General features: G+C 47.6%; 2 protein-coding genes across 6 annotated transcripts in view; one reads left to right on the top strand and one right to left on the bottom strand.

Annotated features, from left to right (window-relative positions):
• Positions 1-22333, bottom strand: part of HYI (hydroxypyruvate isomerase (putative)) — a 199374-nt gene that overhangs the window by 149132 nt on the left and 27909 nt on the right. The window lies entirely within an intron of this gene.
• Positions 1-22333, top strand: part of SZT2 (SZT2 subunit of KICSTOR complex) — a 56786-nt gene that overhangs the window by 10146 nt on the left and 24307 nt on the right. For all 5 annotated transcript variants that reach the window (XM_071750429.1, XM_071750425.1, XM_071750426.1 and 2 more), the window contains exons 10-39: positions 3022-3253; positions 3879-4008; positions 5262-5404; positions 6045-6197; positions 6551-6665; positions 9077-9282; positions 9690-9914; positions 10341-10419; positions 10758-10855; positions 11039-11207; positions 11698-11812; positions 13185-13298; positions 13792-13989; positions 14109-14221; positions 14497-14638; positions 15158-15322; positions 15932-16136; positions 16346-16458; positions 16919-17177; positions 18521-18686; positions 18769-18861; positions 19044-19125; positions 19264-19545; positions 19902-20040; positions 20268-20384; positions 20504-20567; positions 20924-21109; positions 21180-21518; positions 21654-21837; positions 22232-22306. In XM_071750429.1, the coding sequence (XP_071606530.1) occupies positions 3022-3253; positions 3879-4008; positions 5262-5404; positions 6045-6197; positions 6551-6665; positions 9077-9282; positions 9690-9914; positions 10341-10419; positions 10758-10855; positions 11039-11207; positions 11698-11812; positions 13185-13298; positions 13792-13989; positions 14109-14221; positions 14497-14638; positions 15158-15322; positions 15932-16136; positions 16346-16458; positions 16919-17177; positions 18521-18686; positions 18769-18861; positions 19044-19125; positions 19264-19545; positions 19902-20040; positions 20268-20384; positions 20504-20567; positions 20924-21109; positions 21180-21518; positions 21654-21837; positions 22232-22306 (4701 nt within the window). The remainder of the gene's footprint in view (positions 1-3021; positions 3254-3878; positions 4009-5261; positions 5405-6044; positions 6198-6550; positions 6666-9076; positions 9283-9689; positions 9915-10340; positions 10420-10757; positions 10856-11038; positions 11208-11697; positions 11813-13184; positions 13299-13791; positions 13990-14108; positions 14222-14496; positions 14639-15157; positions 15323-15931; positions 16137-16345; positions 16459-16918; positions 17178-18520; positions 18687-18768; positions 18862-19043; positions 19126-19263; positions 19546-19901; positions 20041-20267; positions 20385-20503; positions 20568-20923; positions 21110-21179; positions 21519-21653; positions 21838-22231; positions 22307-22333) is intronic.

Genomic DNA, 22333 nt, shown 5'->3' with positions numbered 1-22333 from the left:
TTTTACAGGAGCAGAGAGCAGAAGAGCAGCTGCATTGGATCAGTTACCCTTGGTGGTGAATAGCTATGGGCAGATGCACAAGGAAGAGTAAGAATAGGGTAAACATACACAACCTGTCCTTTCTCCTTTCTTTTTTTCATTTTTTTTTTTTCCTTCAAGGAATCTCTGCCTCTTTGCAGCTGAGGGGCTCCCTGAGCTAGGAAGACTTTCTGCATGTTTGGTGAAGTTTAGTTTTTTTAGAAGGAATCTAAAGATTAAATGTCTCGGCCACCAAAACACTATTTCTATTCCAGCCTTCAGAGTAGTAGCTGATAATGTTACTTGCACTTTGGGAAGGCTAAATGCTCTGGGGAGATGCTGAATGTGATAAAAAAAATTGTTGAACTAACATTTTTTAGTAGAATTTACAAAAAATTCAGACATTTAAAGGGTCCAGCACTGTCTGCTAAGGCAAAGTCTGTTTGGTTAATTGGGGTTTTCTGGGCTATTCTTTAGAGAAGTCTGTAACAAAATAGTTAATTAACCTGGACTGCCAAAAGGGTTTGCCAAAACTTGCAAACGAAAGGCTCTTAAGGAGCCAGCTGGCTGTGAAGCAAGAGGAAAGAGTGCAGTTGTGGACGTCAACACTGTCGCTTTTCTGCTTCAGCTTACCAAAGGGAAAATAGAATAAATAGCTAGCTTTGTGCTCAGAGTTGCCTGGAGAAGTTGTTTGTGATATTTGTAAGTGCTCTGGTTACCCTCACTATTTGATTTTTAGATTAGTCATTTAGAAGGCTACTATGGTTAGTGAGGAATGTAGAAGTGCTTAGGAAAAGAGGAGGATGGGAAGGTACAAAAGAGAGAGAAGTGTCTGAGAAGCCATAAGGTCATTGTGTGCAACAAAGCTCAGCTCGTGTTTCTTTCTGGGACAATGTCCAGATTGCCCTGTAAAAAAAAAAAAAAAACAAACAAAAAAAAACCCCAACTTTACTGACCCTATGAAATGGGCAGTTGCTGTGTGTTGAGAATAGCCTGGAAGACAATTTTCAAAACCTTTTCATCCTCTGTCAATCAGTCCAGCACCAAAAATTGGTGGGCACGAACTCGCCAGTGAGAGTGGCTGTTCTCAATGTCAGGAATTGGGAAAACAATTTTAGAAATAAGTTGGCCTTTATGAAAGAAATGAAAGCATTAAAATCTTTTATTAGCTTTAAAGTCAAGAACCAGAAATAAATTGCTTTGCAGTAAGAACAAGCTAAATATTCATCTAGGTATGATTTAAAGGTAAGCAAATATTTTGCCTGTGTTTTTAGTTTTGCTTGTGTTGGTTTGTAGGAGTAAAGCCAGGATGACTAATGGAAACAGAGGTGGAAGTAGGAAATGCTTTCAATAATTATCTAGGCAAAAAATGTGGGAATTGACTTATGTTTACTGTTGGTGAAGTAGAAGGACTGTTATGAGAACCAAATTTTGGACGGAAAGTGGAGGAAAAGCAGTAAGAGGGAAGTGACAATATGAAAGGGGAAGAGACAAATTTATAAATTCTTTTTTAGCCTCTGATAAACTGCATAAGCTTCATATGGAAACAACAGATAGTGTAAACCTGGCAAATATATTTAAAATAACACAAAGCACCCACTGTGGAAAATATTACAGACATTAAATAAAATAATAGTATGAAATACTATTATAGATGAAATACAGGTGAAATATAGTGTACCCCTTTGATCGTCTTCAGGAAAAATGAATTATTGAGTTGCAGGAAGGTCTGGGACTGTTAAGGGGAACAGATACTCTGTCACAAGCTCGTGACCTTGGCTGTGTTTAATTTGCACAGTAACAGCTGAAAGTGGGTAAGGATTTATTCCTCTGGTGCACCCTCTTTGTCAGTGTAATTGAAATTAAGCTTCTCAGAATAAAAGTAATTTAATCACTGTACTCTGGAAGGTTTCTTCTAAACATTGACAGGGAAGGACAACTCTGAGGGAGTCTCCCATCAGGGACCACGGGAGCAAAAAGCAAGATGGCTTTAAAATGGTGTGTAATCAGCCTGTGAAAGGGATGGCATGATGTGCCTGTGACAGCAGCAAATGCAACTCTGCAGGAAACAAGGATCCAGGCTGGTGACCTGTTCAGATGGTTTCCAGCACATCCAATCACTTATTTCACAAATGCTGCAAGTCTGGCAAACTATAGAGCAGGCTGGACATCAGAACAGATGATTGAGCAGTTGAAACAGCAGCGTGGCAGTGTTACAGAAAGTCATGTGTTTCCCTGGGTTGTTTTGATACAAATACACATGCACAGTCAGCAGGACTGCGACAGTTTTCTGCTCTTCTGGCTCAGTGAGCCTTGCTGTCAGGTGTCTGTGTTAATCTGCCAGAGATGCAATGACCCGTTTAAAAAAAAAAAAAAAGGTAAAAATGTACAGTTTGAAGAATAGTTGAACATTCTTAACTTAGCTTTGGGAGAGGAAGAGGGTAAAAATAGTGTGAAGCTTGTGATGCTTGAAATTCTAAATTGCATGAAATACTGTCTGTGCTGGAAGAACATGGATTTTAATTCAAGAATTGGGCCTCTCCTTCCAGGTTCTTTATTATCTGGGCCCATCATGTCCAAATGTCCATGTTTCTGCACTGGGATAGATTAACTCTGCAGATTGCAGGTGAAAAAACTATATATAGTTTGAAGGCCCTCCTTATCTGTGCAAAGCAGGTTTTCTTGGAAACTAGAGATGAGACTGAAGACGAGAGCCCATTGCAAATGTCAGCAGCTCCTCTTAGTTTCAGTTGCTTTCGCTAGTGTATATGCTAGATTTAAAGAACTATTCAACAAATGCTACTATGTAGGCAAAGCCTCCCTCTGTTGGGGAGCAGAAAGACTTCAGCTAGGGCTAAGATGTTGTAGATTACTTTGTCCTTCTCATATCAAACAGGCAATCAATCTCGCAGTACTTGGGAATGCTGCTCAGAGTTACAGCTCTTGTATCAAACAAGTTGCATATCAGAAAGCACTTGAACTTACTCATCTGCTCCTATATAGGTGGGTCGCAGCTGGAGGTGAAGCTAGTGCTGCTTTGGAAGCATAACATGAGGATAGAGTACTTAGCTGTGACACCGTGGCCCCTGGACCCATCAAAGCGCAGCACGTGGGTGGAAGTGACGATGGAGGGAAGTTACGACATCTTGCATGACATCAGTTGCACCATGAGGAAGCCTATCACTAGTCTGTACCGCACCACGGTCATCCGGCGCTTCTGGAACACCTTGCAGAGGTGAGCTAGACCATCCTCTGCTGTTCCTAGTGTCCAGTGTTCCTTCCTTGGCATGCGCTGCAGGTGGCTTTCCCACCCCAGGATCCCAAAGGGATATGCTCCAAGGAGGAGGCATGACTGGCAGCAAGCCAAGAACTAGCCAAGGACAAGGCTGGAAGTGGTCTCTGATGTAGAGATCACTTCATGGTGAATATATTTGCTTCTGAGTCCCAGGCCTGTCATGCAAACTTTAACTCTGACTGCCATCCCATGGAGGTGGTGTGTTCTTACAGCACAGCCTTGCAGCTGTGCTGCATGAACACTCGAGGAGCAACACCTCATGTCTGTAGGCCTGAAGGGCCTGTGGGATATAACAATTTCTTGGGTGACTATTACTCCCTACTATTTGGCAGATTCCTTTTCTAGCACTTCATTCCCAACTTTGATCATCCTCCAGGCTGTTACACTTGAGTTCTTTAACATGCTCTTTGTAATCAAGCGTTGTATCCCAGCATTACTCTGGAGAGATAGAAAGTTTGTGTGCTTGTCTCCTTTACAGGGAGTGCTGTGTGTGCAGGCACTGGACTGACTTGAGCAGCAAGGTGTGAGTGTGAGGTTTTGTGGCTAACTGCTTCTTCTATTCCAGCATCAACCAGACAGATCAGATGTTGGTTCATCTGCAGTCTTTTGACACAGTCCCAGAACACTTCACCATTCCTGAGAGCACCAAGAACGGGGTGCCCCTCTTCTACATCCCCCCAGGCTCTACCACTCCGGTATGTTCCCTGTCTTTCCTACTTATTGTGGGATAGGTTGACCCTCTTGCCTGTTCTGTCTTGCATCAGGGGATGCTCAGTCCTAGCAGGAAATCAAGATCTTCTGTAACATTGAAGCTTCACCTCTGGCTCTTTGTCCTGCTCAGTAACAGAGTTACCTGTGAACATCCCATCCCATATTTACTCTTCTCTGAAACATTACCCTATATCTTTAATGTTGCTGCTACACCTCAGAGCCTTAAATGTGAAGTCATCTCCTGTAGTGATGTGTGACACTGACATGAGAGGCTGACATGATTATTTTTGCCATTCTTTTTCAGTGGATACTTCATATGTGTGGAGTTGCTTCTGGCAGTCTTGTGCCCTAGTAATATATAGCTCAGTACTGTCAGGTCAAGATACAGCAAGTGCTGAAAAGCTATTCAGCTATTTTGAACAGGCTCATTGCTCTGAGCACTCATGTGGGGGGTACAAGAGAGATACTTGTCATTTCCATAGCATAAACTGAACAAAGTACAAGCTAATAGTTTCCACTGCAAAATTCAAACTCACTGAAGCTCACTGAGCAAAAGTGATAGCATATTACATTCCCTGCTCACAGTGTCCTTGGCACTGATAGAAGATTACTCGCAGATATCAAAACTTGGGGAGCTTTAATTGAAGAGAATTATCCCATTAATTTTGTTGCTTAAGCTCTGCTTTAGGTTTGCCTTGGAAATTTTCACCATGTAGGGTTACGTGTCCCACAGTATATCTGGAGCATCCCATTTTATGGTTAGCCACCACTTTTTTTCTGTGTCAGCAGAGCTGCTGTAGTTGGTGGCATCACAGTGTTGCCATAAAAACATGTAGTTATCGAGTGCCACCCATTGCTGGTACCTTATTTGCATGGGAGCTCTCAGATGAGTTATCTTAGTGTTTTAATTGCTCTGCTGACACCAGCTATATCTCCCCCTCTCAATCAGAAAGCACAACATTACATATGCCATCTTTTCCATGGTTGCTTTACTTGATGCCAAATAGTTAAATTCCTAATTAAGTTGACATTTCAGGAACTTAATTTAGTTTCGCTTGCATTTTACTGCCTGTTTCATTGTGAACTCACTGAGTTATTCTGCTGAGAGGCAGTTACTGAAAGTCTGGGGTGTAGCTAGCCTTCCAGGCCTACACAGCTCAGCTGCTAGAGAAATTCCTGCTCTCTCTGGATGGAACCAGATGGTTTCTTGCTGAATATTGTCCTGTTATTTTTGCAGGTGCTATCCCTGCAGCACAGTGGGTCTGACTCAAGCCATTCCCAGTTTGCCTCCTACTGGAAGCCTATCCTTTCCATGGATGCTAACTTCTGGCAGAGGTGGCTGCACATGCATCGGATAGTTGTCCTTCTGGAGCATGACACGTATGTAACTGGCAGGGATGAGCTCATGTACACAGTGTGGGCCAGACTGGGAAAGCAGAGCACCCAGTTCAGTCCAGTTGCAGAGCTGCAGCTGTCTTGCAGGAGCCTGTAACCAAGGGAAGGGACTCACTAGTGGGACTGGGTGGATAGTGAGGGGTAATTTTTCTGAGAGTATCTGTGTGTTAGGAAATCATCTTTGTCAAGAGAAGGGCTGTTCTCAGAAGCATAAATTGTTTCTGAGGTCTCTCTTGGGTTTGGATTTCCTGATTGCAGGGGGTGTGGACCATCCAGTTGGAGCTATTCCATCCTTTTGTTTGTGGCTGGAGAAACATCTTCCCAAAAAGCATTTCCTGAGCCTGTTCTAGTTGCTTTATGTGAATAATAGCCATATATTGTACAGAGGGATACTGAAAGGATAGAAGGGTGTGCTCCCTACACGGTGGAGAGCAGGATCCCTGTGCACTCGGGGGGGGTGGTTCTCACCAGCAGACACAGGTAGGGGAGGTACTTGGGTATTGGCTGCTGTGGAGGAATAAGGCTGATGTACCAAGCAGAGGATGAGTTGGAATGGATGTAGCAGAGTCTCTTAGAGCTTTGGGGGAAGAATAGAAACTGAACAATGTTCTACCACACCTTGCAGGCCTGTGCCCAAGCACCTCCACACGCCGGGCAACAACGGCCGCTACAGCACCATCCAGTGCCGCATCTCTCACTCCGCACTCACCTCACTGCTGAGGGACTGGAGCAGCTTTGTGCTGGTGGAGGGCTACTCCTACGTCAAACTGATCCATGGGTGAGTGGCTCTGAAGCAGTCCTGTGTGGGGAAATAGGGCATAAGGCCAGACCAAAGATCCAGTTAGGCCAGTTTGCTATGATGGGCCAACGGCACATGTCCAAAGGAGAGAATGAGAGCAGGGCAAGGGGGTATGAAACCATGTGTGTTCTGAACTGCTGCCACTGCTTTCCAGGCACATCCTGAAGGGAGAGAGAAGACAGATGGGGGGTTTCTGCATGCTAGAACTTACGTGTGTTGCTGCCAAGTTGTCAGGGTGGTTGAGATCTACAAAGTAGGATTCCACTTGGTCTGATACAACAGATCAGAAAGATCCATGGTATTTCAGCCCTGTCTTAATCCCTCCTCCCTAGCTCTGAGGATCCCACACCTTCCTCGTTTTATGTGGTGCGGATCATCTCCAAAGCTCCCTGCATGGTTCTCCGGCTGGGGTTCCCCATTGGCACACCTGCACAGGCCAGGAACAAGGTGAGAACTGGCTGGCTGCCTTCTAAGTAGGAGCAGTGCAACATTCTAGAAGTGGAAGTGGTGGGTAAAACACAGGCAACACTGTGGATGTGTATCCTCCAATCACTATGCTAAGGCTTAGATGGGTGTGAATTTACTATAACAGAAAGGGACAGTTTGGACAAAAATTCTGTTTTAAGTTTATGAAAGGTGTAAGCCCAAAGACTTAAAGATCAATAAAACAGCTGGTCACATGAACACATTTTTCCCACTGCTTAATGCAGCTGTGGGGGTCAGGTTATCTTGTCTGTCCTTGTGACCAAAGTACAATCAATACTGTCTCTCAGAAACATCACATACTTGCCTGACTCATCTGTAAGGACCTCTGTGATGGTTGTACTATATGTTCCCCAGGCTATCTACTTCAGTAGGTGATGAATTGCATATGTATATTGTATCATTTGGGCAAGGAGGAGTTAGAGTTAAAATGTGAACATGAGCATGAGCAGCATATGGAAAGAAATGGGCTGCCCTAGCCAGATGCAGAAGGTGAGGTTACTGTGTGGACCTCCCCAGCTCTAGTGGCTGAGTCACGTGTAAGTGTTCCTAGGTAAAACAATAAGTATAAGGAAGATGTCCTGCTATTAAGTGGTGCGAACCTTTTGTTATAAACAAGAGATTCATCATTAAACCTTGATCTTTTGTCTCACCTTTAGTGTTAGTGTGAGGAGAAGCTGACAAACATGGGAAAGACTATTACTTTCTGAGATGATGAACCCAGATAACACTAAATGCTTTAGCATTCTGGAAGACCTGCTCTTTCATGTCTTTAGGGGATCCAGGCTTTGGGCACTGGTTGCTGGGCCAACAATATGGGCTGGTAATGCCATGTGACAGGTTTTATGAAGGAGTTCCCTCTGGCAGGCATAAGTGAGTACCTGTCTCATGAAGAAGATGTGAGACAGGCACCATACCCTGCAGCTCTAGGCAAGCTCCAGATCATGGCAGCAGGAGCTGTATATAGATCATAAATTGTATCTTGTGCAACCTTTTTCTTTTATTTTTTTCCCTGCCACAGGACTGATTAGCTACCCAGTGCACTAGTGCAGGGGATAGCAGTAGAATTTACCCTACCTTGCTTAAGGAGAAGGGTTTTTTGTATTGAGCCATTTAAATTTTCCAGTATTTAAGGGAAGGAAAGCACCTGGTACAGACTGGCTTTCAGAAAGCTTTTGATGAGACTCCATATAGGGCACAATTGTAGAAATGGAGTAACAATGGTATATGGTAAAACAGAAACTGTCATGGGGAACAAGGCAAGGAAATGGGAAAAGTGCTCTGTTCTCATCAAAGCAGAAGCTGTTGGTGGTTTTTACTGGTCAGGGAGTAGGGAACCCACCTGCAGATAGGTGGCAGGCAGTGAGCTGGGAAAATCTGTAGGTGGCACAAAGCTATTTGGTTTTCACTGCCCTTTCAACCTATGTGCTTTGTGGACACTTTAGCAAACAATGGTGGCTGGAGGCCAGTATTGAAAACTGTAAAATCTTGGATTTGTGAACTTGAACACCATCAGCAATTCGGTGTTGTCAGTATGAAACCATGAATGGGACCTAAGTGGCATTGTAGTGCAGAAAAGAGCTCTGCTTAATATATGGGTTTGGGGACACTTTTTTCCTTGGAAAAGGCAAAATAATTAGGAAAGTTGCTGAAATAATTATTGTTGAGGAGGGAGATGGAGAGATACCATTCTCCTGTTTGCCTGCAGTGATAATGGAAATTTAAAATGCGTTGAACAAAGATCATAAAATGAAGCCTAACTATGGAAATTTCAAAGAAAAGGCTGGGGCATTGTGGGGGTCAGATGATGGTGTGGGTAGACCATATTCAGAGCTGCTAAGAGTAATCAGGAAATTGTTTTGGAAGTATCTTGCAAAAAAATTAGTCTAACCAAATAATCTGAGCTCCAAAGGTTTGACGCATGAGCGTGATGGTGGGGGAACACATCAGCTGGGGAAACACATCAGCTGCAGGAACAGTCTGTCCCTATCTTATATGTGCTAGTTTACATTTACTTGGCTGTTGAGGAGAGCAGGAGGAGAGGAAGGAGGATGGGTACTCAGACTGCTTCTGTGGAGAAGCTGGCATGCAATTAATTTGTTTTCCATCAGAATTATGGAAGGCGATTTCTTCAGCCTTGAAATTGTCTTTGGCTTATTTTTGACCTCTCTTTTGCTTTTAAAAATGTTTGTACTTGTTAAAATGTGGGCCTGAGAGCTTTGTATCATCTTGATCTTCAAGGCTAGGGCCTCAAAAGTAAAATGACCTTTAACTCCTGATCATCTCTGTATGCTTTCATTCCAGAAGTTTATTTTGAGCAGCTTCTATCTCCAAACAAAGTTGGTCACGTTTACCTTTTGGTTTTGCCATGACAGATAGTGGAGGAGTTACGGGACCGAATCTTGCAGCTGCGCTTTCCTCACAGGGTCCAGAGCAAGGAGGCAACCCCAAAAGCAAAGAGGAAAATGTTTGGCAGTAGTTCTCCCTCCAAGTCTCCTCCTGTGGCTGGGGCCCAGTCAGCCCTCTCAGACAGACCCTGCCTCGTTGTACTTCACAAACCATTGGAGAAGCTACTTATCAGGTAGTGGTGGAGATCCAGGCCATCAACATAGCTTCCTTGCCATGGGAAGTGTTAGGGAGGAGAGTCTGTGGATGGTGCTGCAGTTGCAGGATGAGAGTGCTGTGAAGCTGGTTCTTGTTGAGCTGGGCTTGGGTTGCATGGCTGGGAATGGGAGGTGTGGTCTGGGAGGGCTGTGACTTTACAGCATGGTGGGGCTTAGACAGGCAGATTTGTTACTTCTAACTAATTTGATGCAGAAGTAAATTTAGGTACTGCTGTCTGAGCAGGATCCTGTGTTGGGCTCACCATGTTCTGCTGCTGGAGGGCTCTGTCCTGGGACCATCAAGAAAGCTGTGAATTCAGACAGCTCTGGCCCCAAGCAGAGCATTCTTTCCACCTCAGTGAGCTACACTTGTGCCCTCTCCTAGGTATGAGAAGCTGCCTTCTGACTACCGAGCCCCCTTCATTCTCAACCTGGAGCATCCGCCAGTGTCTGGCCCACTGACTATGGTGGCCAATCGTACTGCCTCTTCCACACTGGCCTCACTGTCCCGATACTTCTATCATCAACGATGGATCTGGAGTGTCCAGTCAGGGCTGGCACCAGCTGTGCCCATCACTGCTGTAGCCCAGCTACTTTCCACACTCACAGAGTAAGCTGCACATCTGAATGAGAGATGCTTTTTCCATCTAGTCCTGGGGTGCAGAGAAGGCAGGGTGTATCTGAGGCCTTATTATATTTTAACAGTTGAGGATGCTGTACAGTGGGTTTAGTTCCTCTACACAACTTCTAGAGCTTTTTGTGCCAGTGCTTTAGCCAGTTCTGCAGCTGCAATTGAGGAAAATGGGGGTCTTGGAACACATACAAAAGGGCAAGAGGTGTTAAACTTTGCCTGTGGTTATGCTGATCTTCACACAGGTTGTACTGTGCAAAGTGTCACATCTCCACATTATCTGTGTATAGCTCCCTGTCTTGGGAGGGAAGGTGTTATGGGGTGAAGGATACAGTCATTCTTTTATTTAAGGCTTGCAGTAGGGATAGAGAAGTCCTCCATGTCATCCTGCCTCTCTGTTGCCAGGGTTCGTCTGTCAGAGGGTTTCCACTTTGCATCCAGTGGGGATGGCATTATCAACATGGTGCTGGAGCTGCCCATACAGGTAAGCCTGGGTGCTGCAGTGGGGACACAATCCTTCATTACTTCTTCTGAGGTAGATTCACCTTCATGTGGTGGGATCTCCCATCTGCTTCTAGCACCCTTGACATGTGAAGGAAGACCCTGAAGTAAAGCAGTTTGTGGGCTGGGCATTTTCCTCTCTTCATCTGCAGTTAGAGAGCTGCTTTGCTGTAGGGACATGCTGTCCTGGAAGAGTTCTTGGGGCTGGGCTAGGCTTACACTTCCAGCAGAGCTGGGTGATGGGGCTATATTGTGTAGGGGGGCACTGAGTAGGTGTGGACTGTTGCTGCTGGCCAGGCTCATACAGTATCTCCTCTCCAGATTGATGGCTCAAGTGAGAGCAGCAGTGGCAAGGAGAAGCACACCTGTGTTGTCCAATACATCCTCTTCCCACCTCACTCCACCTCCACCAAGGACAGGTGAGACTGTTGCCCTGCTCCCACAGAGGGCTGACAGTGGAGTCACAGCTCCAGACCTGCCTAGCTGGGGCTTTGCCTGCAAGCCTTGGGTTTCTGTGGCTGCTCTCACAGCTCTGAGAGGAGCTGCAGTGGGTTACTGGCTCTGTGCCATCTCACAAGACTTGCCTTGTTTTTTCTCTCCAGCTTTTCTACAGATGATGACAATGATACAGAAGTAGAAGCCATTGAGGTGGACACAGAACTGAACCTGGTTACTGAATGTTGGGTAGAGCCACAGAGTGGCCATGTCCACAGTACTGCTGAGAACTGGAAGCACCTCCATGGCTTGCCCTACCAGAAAATACCTAAAGCGGTGAGTCCTGGAAAGGGTAAGGGCATAGGCTACTTGGGGAGGAAGAGTTTATTGCAAGTGCACTGCAACACTGCAGGTGAGTTACTGCAAAGCATAAAAAGATAGGAATCCTGTTTAAAAAAGAGTCCAAGATTTCTAAAACAGGAACTGTGCTCCTGGACAGAAAACGCTTCTGGAATGCAAGGCAGTGGATGTAATGGTGCTCTGAGATAGGTGGGGAAATACAAATTACTTTTTCAAGAGGCATTCTGCTGTAAAGAAGCAAACTGGACCAGAGCAGGGATTGCAGACAGTCCTGCCAATGCACCTCCTGGAAAAGCTGTAAAGAGGCTCAAGGATTCATAGAGAAGGCTGGTAGAGAAGGATGAGTCAATGAGTGAGAATGGGTCAGGGGATGGGATTATGGGTGTTTCCTCTCCTTGCTTTTACATTGTGCATTTGGGGGTAATAATTGTGCTGCATGCAGCTGAGCCTTGACTGCTTCTTGCAGCTCTATCCCCGGGACCTTGCGTGCATTGCCACCATGCTGACATTCGAGTACATCAGCCAGTTGTGCCAGAACAAGGAGTGGGTCTGCCCTCCTTCAGACACCAAAGCTGCTGAAGGTGAGTCCAGTATGTGAGCACATTTAATGGAGAAAGAGGCAGCTAGGCTCTGAATGTCTCAGGGCCCTTTAGTTTCTGGAAGCTGGAGCAGGTATTTTGATAGCAACTTTCTAGACTGTGGTGTCTGGGGTTCACTTTGTTGCACCTTGTACTAATTTGCCAGAGGAATAGCTTCATCCTGGAAGGGCCAAAAAGCATTGAGGCTTTCTGCCAAGGCTGAAGGGGAACTAGGTCACCCTGCTTGAGTAGGGAAATTGGACTAGATGACCTGCAGAGGACCTTTCCAACGTCAACCATTCTGCAATTCTGTGAGAGGGACTATCTTCTGGAGCAGATGGAAGATGAGCTCACCTATGCAGTGATAGATAGGGTATGTCTGGGCAGATGGTTGTACAGGAGTTGTAAATGATGTGAAAGAAGACATCCTCTGTTCTCAGTTACAAGACACAGTTTCCAGACCAGTTTGTGGGATGCTTGCTTTCTGGTGGTCCTGTTCATCTCTGGACCCTCTGTGAATGTTCTGTTAGCCAACAAAGGGAAAGCAACATTAGGAGGTCTGGTCTGTCCTTTTCCTTCAGGACAGGACTCGGTATCTGAGCTGACATGATTAACATCATTCATTGAAAACTCCAGGGGGCGGGGGGGATTCACCCCTGTCAGGCAATCTGTTCTAGAATCTCACTATTTTTGCTTTCTTGTCACTGGTGAATAACACAGCTTATACAAGGTGCATTTGGGGGAGCCAGAATCATCCCGGAGGCTGAGTACAGGACCTGAGGCAACCGTATTGGATCATATCACTGTCCCTGGGAAGGGGGGAGGGCCAGGAAAGCTCAATGCCTGGAGGGCAGAGACTTCTTCCTGAGGAAAAGGACAGGAAATGCCTGCAGGGAAGTGGGAAGCCTGCCAGATGGCAGACCTTCCAAGAGCTGGAGGGTCTTTGTCCATGACTACCCTGGTAATTCAGGCTGCCTCTGGCACCTAGCATAGTTGTTCCTCTCCACCACTGTTACTTGCAACACTGATGTTCAGTTTTTGCTCCCAAGCTATGTGAAGCCTTGTGGTGGCTCCCCTCCCTTTGTGAAAGTGGCAGTAAGCCCAAGGGACTTCTACAGTAAGTAGCTCACTCTGTCAGTAGCTCACAACCTGATGCAGCCTCCAGCAGGCTTTGGCCTTTTCCCACATTTTCCCACATTCATTCTTTGTATCCATCTGTCCTCCTGAACAGAGGGAGCTGGGGCAGTGTTACTCTGCAGTGTGACTTGTGCTGCCCACACTGCATTTAGGACGGGCAATATGCAGGCAGAGATGGCCTTTGAGGCAGGGCTAAGTGGTGCCCACAGACGTGTTATATTCCCAGTTCTTGTTGCAGATCCAGACATGGGGGCTGGTTTTCGAGTGCATGAGATCCCATTCCAGTTCAACCTCATGAAACTGTTGCCCAGATGCCAGCAGGTTGAAATGTTCTTCCTAATGCTGACAAAAGGTAGGTACCTCTTCACCACCTGCCTCCTCTTGTCCTCCCTCCGTGGCTATGAGCATCTGTGTGCTCATTTCCCCAGGAAGCAGGTGTTTGAGAACTACCATGCATCTTTCGATAGCCTGGTGCTGCTGTTCCCATTTCTGCAGCCACAGGGTTGTGGAGGTATTGCTGTCTTCCTTTAGATTATTCTTTTGAAAGAGTCACTTTTGAAAACATTAAACCTAGACTGTTGCTTTGTGTTGGTGGTCTCTTGTCTTTAGTCCCAGACATCTCCAGAACAGTTAAAATAGCAGGGTGAGTCAGTGCAGGGTAGCTGATGAGGCTGGAACTCCAGGGATTCCTCAAAACTTTCCAGTCCAGCTTTTTGCAGGTGCTGGAGGAAATTCCTCGCTGTGTGGAAATGCCACTTTGCAAAGGGTTGTCTCCTGGGGGCTTGGGCAGGTGGTGGCTGTGGATATGCTATCTCTGAAGCTTCCATGGTTCTGTTTTGGAGCAGAGAATGAGGAGGTGACCAAGGACTCTTCGTTTGTGCCCAATGAAATGCTACTAAACCTATTCCATGGCTGCCTGCAGCATGACCTCAGTGACCGGGAGATCCCTATGGCTGATGCTGATCATGTGGCTTTCATGCAGCAGGTTCTGCAACGGGATCGTGATGGTCATCAGCCCCCCTTCACACTCCCCATGATCAGAGGTGAGAGCCAGCAGTGTGGCAGCAGTGGCACTGGGAGCTGAGGTGTTTCAAGAACTTTGCTTTTCAGTCTCTTCTTCAGCAGGTGTTTCTCAGATTGTTTTCTCTGTGCTCCATTTCAGAAGAAATGCTGAAAGCCTCTGGGGCCCTGGAGCAGCAGGATGCGTCTGCGTCCTATCATCTTGTAGGCAGCAATGGCACCAGGGATATGACTGGCTCCACAAGTACTCTGCAGGTACTGCTATGCTGCTGTCCTTCTTCCAAGCTCTCTCTGAAGGCAAGGCAGCAGAGATTCCTCAGAAACCATAGGCAGTCACTGTCTGGAGGTCAGAACTAGCCCCAGCAAAGCTGGCTGAGCGTCTCCTGTCTGTGTGTACTGTGTTTCTTGGTGCCAGGCTGCTCTAGAATGGTGCAGGGGATGGAAGAACTTGCTCTGTGTTGTTGCTGTCTGCCTCAAGGCAGCCCTTTGCCACATGCTATGAGCTTATCCAGCTTCTGCTCTTTCATCAGAGTCTTGGCAACACAGAGCTGCCTGAAGATGAAGTGACCCTGAGTGACACCACAGGGCCCTGTCCCCCACAGTGGCGATGTTATGCCAAGCTGGTCAATCCTCAGCACGTGTTCCTGACCTTCCTGCCAGCCACTTTCTCAGGTGAGGCACCTGCTGTGGGGTGTGAGAGGAGGTAGAAGTCCCTAGTTATTCCTCAGGAAAACAGCAGAACTGGATCTTGTAGGATAGAACAAGAATTGAACAGCAGAGTCTAGACCCAGTCTTTTTGCACCATATGACCGTGAATATAGTAGTGCAAAGTGCTGTATATTTTTGCTCTTCTCTTCTTGGACATGGTGCTGTCCACAGTGTTTCATGCAGGGGATGTGGCTTTGGTTTGTTTGCTGGCTGCTACCGTTGGACTGTTTTCCCAGTAGGGTTGTTAATGAATGGAGTAAGGAGACTGCTAATGGGGTGGTCTGGGAGAGTCCCCACTTCTTGGCATTGGCACTTGTCCGGCTTCCACTGAGGTGCTTGTGAAGGCTGCAAGGCTCAGTAACACTGGAGTTGCTCTCACTCATGGAGACAGCAGGGACATCTGCAATCTTGGGAATGTAGATGGAGGAGTTAAACTCCACGTTCTCACTGGACGGAGGGTGATTTTATTTCGTTTTCTTCTAGATGTACAGAAGCTGGTGGCTTGTGGGTTAGACAAACCTCCAAAAGATGGGAGTCAGTCTGGAGAGAATACCCTGGGACCTGTCTGTGCAGAGCAAATCAGGGCAGAGGCTGAAGAAGGGGATGCTGCAGTGCCATTACCTACCCTCAGCATAACACCAGCCCACGGTACCTCCCTCAGAACAGCACTTTGCTAAAGTATTAGTGTCAATATCCTTGCTATTCCTGGACATGCTGTTGGGCAGATTAAGGTAGAAGGAATAACAGCCTGTCTGTTCCTACTTGACAGTCAGCAGCCAGTCAGGACAAAGGGGGCATAGTGAAGCCTCAGACAGCTTTCTTCATGGTGTTCACAGGGAGGGAGTGTGATGTGAGCTGTTCCATGCCCTAAGGCTGGCTCTCTGTGGGCAAGGAGGTTGCAGGTATATAAAAGCTACTAGGAATACAGTATGGGGTACACTGGAAAGTCAGTGGCTCTTATGTCATGATGCAGACTGACACTAGCAGCAGCACATTATCTTAGGGCACAGGTCTTGAGGTATCTGGGACTCGATTGCACAGCCTCTGGTGCTGTCAGCAAGGCTGCCCAAGAGGGGGATCAGTGTGGCCAAAGCACTGGGCTGAGTGGTTGGGTGGGGAGGCAGGCCCCTGAGGTTTGAGTGGTGAGAAGCTTGTGAAACTGATACCTACACGTGGGTGCTGCTGTGAGGGCTGTGGCCTCTCGGTCCACGAAGGAGCCCATTGAAAACCTTTATCTCAGAATTGTTTCTTTTGCAGAAGTGAGCCGTGACCCTGGAGAACAGAGTGCCCCCTCACGGAGAGATGTGCACATCTCCTTCTGTCGCCAGAACTCCCAGTCTGAGCTAGGGGAGTGCCGCCGATTTCGCTGCCCCATTTACATCTACAGCTGCTCTTTGGAGCTGTTACGAGAGCAGCTTGTCAGCCCACGGTCACACCGTCCTCCCCGAGACATCTTTTTCAGGTAATACCAACCATACTCGATTCCTACATGGGAAACAGAGAAGCTTCCTTAGCAAGAGGCTGGCTCTAGCCCTGCTTTATACTCTTGGCTTGGCCCTATAGCAGCCACAGCCTGCACATGCTCTAGGGCTTTGCTTTACTGGTCCCAGAGCTGTTTATAGCCTCAAATGTGCTTCACTGGTGCTGAAGGCTTGAGCTTCTCTTTTCCAGGTCCCAGTCTCTGGAACGTCCTCCTGCTGCTGCTTGGCTAGACCACAAGCACAAGGAGCTGGTGAGTTACTGCACGCTGCTGCAGGAGCATTCCCACCAGTGCTACGTGAAAGGTGAGGAGCGACGTGATGAGAGCTGAGACAGGGTTGGGTTGGGGCCAGACCCTGGATCTTCTTTCAAGAAAGCAGTGTCTCGTTTTTCTTGTGATCTTATATTGAGTTAAGGGAGGAGCTGTGGGACTGATCTCCCACCTGGAGGGATTTAAAAACAGCTCTACATATTCCCTATAGGCCTTATATAGGCTGTTCCTGGACCTGTGCAGTGCTCTGGAGGGGGATCCCTTCTTTGACTTTTTCCTCTTGTCTTCTGGGTGGCAGATCCCCAGGCCACTCATGAAATAAGCCCAGGCTGACATGTAGCACTGGGTATTCTGACTGAGTCTTGTCTCCTATCACCTGCCCTGAATGCTATTCTGTGCTGGGACTTGGTCAGAGCTTGTGTGTGGCTATTGCCCAGCTCTCATGGCCTTGCATCCTTGTGACAAGGCACTCAGGCAATGTGCTTGGTCTGTAGGGCTGTTCAAGAGCCTTCAGCAGTCACACAGCATCAGCTCCCAGGACCTGCTTACAGCCATGGACTACTGTGAGGAGCTGCTGCAAGAGATTGATATCACCAACTTCCTGCTGACAGTGTGCAGCCATGTCCGCTCATTCCGAGAGAGCCACCAGCATTTCCATACAAACTCCAAGACAGCCAGCTTCCAGCTGGGCAGCATGGAGCAAGAAGATGAGCAGAGCTCTAGGGAACGGGGCATCTTGGTCTCTGAATCAAGGTAGGGGCCCACCTTGGTCTAGCTTCTGTTCTTAACATTGGGCCAGGAAAAATCTTCCTTCAAGCATCTTCTGCCTGCTAGAAGCAATGTTGTAGGACAGGGTCTAATGGAGACACATGTAGGATATTTCCAGTGGTATACCCACCAGGAATGGTGTTCACCAGGACCTTCTCTTTTTTTATAATCTCTGGTGACATCCATCCTTTCACTTTCTCTTGTAGTCTTAGCTCATTACTGTCCCATCTGCCCTAAGCTGGAGGGCAGTTTGTCTGCAAGTAACTCTCAGACTTGTTTCTAGTGATATTATGCATCTCCTGCTGCTTGATGCATTTGAGTTCACTGTTGACTGGTGAAAATAACAGGCTTGTTATCTTTTTTTAGTGAATAAATTTTCTTTTTTTTGTTTTTAATTAAAACTCTGGGGAAAAATCACGAGAAGTATCAAGGCAGAACTGGAATATGCTTGATGTTAAATTTCTGTCCTGCTATTCCTTAGGATATTTCTTAGGTTTGTATTGCCTCTGGAAACCTAAGGAGTAGAAAAAGTACTCTACTGGCCTTAGTGTCTGTTGAAGAAACACCTTCTTAAGGTCCTTTATCCTCTGTATGCCCTTGACTATCCTTGTCTCCTTTCTGTGAATTCCCTAGCATTTTTTGGGAATCTCCAGTTCTGTTTCTTCTTGTACTGTAAGTTGTCGAGATGAGGCTGTGGTTTTTAAAACACCCAGTGTTTGGGAAGTCAGATGACTACTACTTCAGGTGCTACTTTGCAAGACAAAAATGTGGGAACCTTTTTTTGTTTGTAAGATAATATGAATCACCTTCCACAGTGTTGATTATATAAATAGTACTGAAGGATATACAGCTACTGACACAGTGCACCGAGATCTGCCATCTATTACTAATTTGAATACCTCTTAGACTGAGTGACATTCCACTCCTCAGATTGCTTTTTCTGAGTTTAGGAACAGATTCTTTCATGGAGCTTCTTGGCATGGGCCTGAGCTTTGCACATCCTGTGTTGCCAGGACCCTAGGGGTGCTGGCATGGTATTCACTGGGAGGTGCTCTGGATTGCTTCAGGGATGTCCCTATACTCATCCACGTGTTTCTGTTTCCCAGGGAAGGTGTGTAGTGTGGTGTAGAGTGCCTGGCCACAGGATCAGCAGGGTTACACTGCCTCTGGCCTGGCTCCAGACAGACTGAGCACTCGTCTGGGTTAATAGGTGGTGGGAGGGTTTTTGGGGCTGTCGGGGTGGAGCTGTGATGCCTGCTGGATAGATAATAGATACAGCTATTCCTGTTTCTCGATTTGCTTGTCCAACCTGTCCACAATCCTGTCAGTGCGGAAATGGAGGACTACAGTGAGCAGGAGTCCCATAACATTGCTAGCCCCACAGAGGAGCCAAAGAGCAGTATGGCTGCCAGCTGCTGTTCAGAGTTTCCCCTCTCACTACTGGAAATTGGACAACCCTGCCAGGCACACCCTGACTTGCATAAAATTATCCAGGTGAGGAACATGGATGCTCTGCTTGGCTCCTGCAGGAGGGTGGAGTGGAATGTCTGCTTAGCATTTGGGATTTCTCTTTTAGGAAAAATTCCTGGAAATTGGAAGCTTACATTTCAAGCCGGTGCCATCAAATCCTCACTATTTCTTCTACTGTCCACCATCAGCCAAGAAAGAGGTAGGCATGATGCTGTCCTGGCAGGCATTTGGTCTTTGTGGAGAGAAGTAGCTTTGTTTGGTGTCAGATCTGGATTTCAAGCTGTCAGATCCATGGGTAGACTGAGCCCGTGGGGGCTCACCAGCAGCCTGCTTCACTCTGTGGCATGGTTCTAGTATTTGCCCTTCCTCTCTTTGTCTCAGGAAGAGGCATCACGGGATCAGGCAGACAGGAAAGGTAGTGAGGACATGGAGGGATCAGAGGCAGAACTGGCAGCTGAGGAAGGTAAAATTTTCTTGCTCTGTCCTGGAGAAGAAAATGTCTATAGTCTCACTGTCATGATACCTTTCAGTGCATGACTGTGTCTGGCAGGGTCTCTGGGGATGTGGGCCTGCTCTGCTAACAGGGAATCTATGTCAACAGGACCTGTATCTGGATGCTGCATTGCCACAGAGAGTGATCCAGAGCTGGAAGTGGAGTACCGTGAGAAGCTGGAGCACGAGTTCCCAGATACAGATTCCCTCTCAGACTCCAACACAGTGAACCAGGATGATGATTCCTTCAGTGTGCTGGGAGGGGACTCACTCAATGAACAGGAGTTCCTGGAGCAGGAGATGCCCCCGCTTTTTGTACACCTCACTTGCTCAGTGAAGCTGCGTAGCCAACACAGCTCCATGCCTGTGCAGTCCCTGCCAACTTGTCTAGGTAAGAGCAAGCCTTGCTGTGGGGTTAAAGATAGGTTGGGCTTCTTTCAGGTCCCTGCTCTGTGAGAAGCCCCTGGAACAAATATGCTGTGTCCTACACAAGTCCCTCTGGACCAGCCCTCCCTGTATGGACCCTGACACTGCGCTCAGGGTCTCTGAGCATCAGACAAGGGCTTTCTCACCAGGTCTCCCACTTGCTGGGGGAAGTCATGGAAGGATGGAAGGATTGTGGAGGATGGTGGCCTTCTTCAGCCAGTCCTGGTGTGTGGTGTGGGATAGCCACTTCCTGCGGGCTGTGTATGCATATAAGCAGAACTGTCTTTTGCTTGATTGTCTTTCTCTGTCATCTCTCTTCAGGGGAAGTTCTGGGCTGCCTGGAAAGCTGCCAGGGTTTGAACAGCATTGACTTGGGTGACCTCTGCGTGACCCTGGACATCTTTGTGCTGACGTTGCCTCTGGAGATAGAGGTTGTCAATGCAGACATTCTCCACAACAGGTAGGTGGAAAGAGGCCCAGTCATATACCCACTCTCTGCATGCCCTATCTAGCCAGACAGTCTCAGGTCCTGTCCATGTGCAGAGGCTTGGGATTCTTCTTCTCACTGACCCTCCAACAGCCCTTAAGAAAACTAACATTTTTCCAGGATGGGCTCACCTTCTTTAGAGATTCCTTTTTCCTCTCTGGCTCAACAGCTGATGCTCATCTTTCTCTCTCCTGTGGCAGATGCACCTCAGAGAGCAGTGTGTCCTTCACACGCTCTCCAGGGCAGCCATCCTCTTTCCGCTCAGATGAGGATATCATGCACAACTTGGAACGGTTGCCATCCACAGGAGATGAGAGGTATGCTACACTGCAGATCTAGCAAGCCCTTTGTGGGTTCCTTTTGCTGCCTGGGAACTTCACTGTGGTGACTGCATGAATGAGAATGACCAGTTGATTCTCCTTCTCCTCTCTCCTAGACACCCTGCACTTTCAAACCTCCCTGGAGTACACAGGCAGGCTATTGAAGCCACTATGAATGAGGTGAGCCACCCTTGCCTACTTCTTATCTCCAACTGGTGCAAGGTGGCCACAGGGCACAAGTGCTGTTCCGCACTTCTAGCCTGCTCCAAGCTGCAACCTCTGTCATCTGAAACAACAGAGGTTGATCTTGTGCCCCCCAAAAATGTAGAATTACCCTGACAAAATTTTTCCTACAGATGGGGTTGGACAGACAGACCTCTAATCAAAGACTTTTTTTTAGATACATGCAGAAGATCATGAGGGGATGTAGGGGATGAGAGAAGCTGTCCTGATCTTACTGGGACTTGGATCAGAAAGGGAGTAGCTGTGAGAATGCTGGTCACCTAGATTTTGTTCTGTGTCCTTGCTCTGCTCAGATTCGCTGGCTCCTGGATGATGAGATTGTGTCTGCACTGCGCCACTCACAGGTCATCAGCACCTCCATCCTGCACCGAGTGGCCACACATATCTATAACTCCAAAGGGCGGCCCAGCTGCCACAGTGAGGTGGTGCTGCTCCAGTTTGTCTTTGGACCTGAGCTCTCCTTGGAGAAGTTCAAAGAGGTAATGAGAAAGCCCTGAGGCAGTATCACTCGCTTAGCTAGTGGGATGCTGATTCTTCCCTGTGTTGCAGGAGTTCAGAAGAATGGCTCTGCCAGGCTATGTGCTCAATGCAGAAGGCAGTGACTACCACTACATCTCCATCAGCCGCCTGCATTCCAGGCATGCAGCTCCAAACCCTTCGGGGACACCATGCTTGCAGCAGTCAGATGGAGAAGGCACCAGGACAGCCCTGGGCCAGGCAGGCCAGGAGGAGAGCAGCGAAGCAGAGGCAGAGGGCTCTGAGCTACACCATACAAACTGTGTCCTCCCAGAAGAAGCCCAAGGTCTCTGGGGGTGGCCAGAGAGTGAGACACGCACTGTGCTAGACACAGGAAACCCCATACATGGAGGCAGCCATGCACAGGATGAGGTGAGGGATACTGAGATCTGTTGGTGGGAAGGTGTGGGGCACTGGTGACAGAAGGTAAAAGGATGCAGGAGTATGACTGGACTTTTTCCAGTACATTTTTTTCTGGTAATTTTTGCAGTCTTGCCTTGTGTACAGGTCCCAGGAGAAGCACTGAGCCTTGAGCAGAGCAGAGCACCAGACTCCCTGGAGGAGGCAGCTCTTGAAACAACCATACAGTCACTGCCATCCTCTTCCTCTGAAAAAGGCAACAGCGAGAAATCGCCATTGGTGACACCATCTGCAGCAAGCCTGGCTGACTCTGTGACACAGGGCAGGGAAGGTAGGAACTGTGAATGGGGGCAGGATGTACCTCAGCCTCAAGAACTTTGAAAGGAAGGGCCCCGTTTTGGCTGTAGCATACAAATCATGACTGGTACTCCTCTGCCAGTTAATGAAGACTACAATTGGTGGTGTTGCACTGTTGGTCTCTTCCTTGCCAGGGTACTGACAATTCATTGCTTAGCAGCACCCAGGGCTGTGCTGCCACACTGATATCACTAATGAAATGAAGTTCCTGGTGACTCCAGTAATGGCTACGACAACCCCATTCTCCAGTACTTCCTCCCCGTGGCCAGCAGTGTCTGGTTGTCCTGTGGTGTCAGATTTTTCCAGCAGGTGGGTTGTGTGAAGGAGCTTAGCAAGTGCTCCTCCCATGACTGAATTCCTCTTTGCAGGCTCAAGCAAGCAGCGTCCCAGCCGTGTGCAGAGCCTCGTGTCAAGCCAGGGCAGCATGGACTCCGACCACCTGGGTGAGTCTGCCAGGGCAGGGGTGGCTG

This window comes from Heliangelus exortis, chromosome 8, assembly GCF_036169615.1.
Source record: "Heliangelus exortis chromosome 8, bHelExo1.hap1, whole genome shotgun sequence".
In the NCBI taxonomy this organism is placed as follows: Eukaryota; Metazoa; Chordata; class Aves; order Apodiformes; family Trochilidae; genus Heliangelus; species Heliangelus exortis.
The sequence above is the reverse complement of the archived record's forward strand: the minus strand, read 5'-3'. Positions and strand labels throughout refer to the sequence as shown.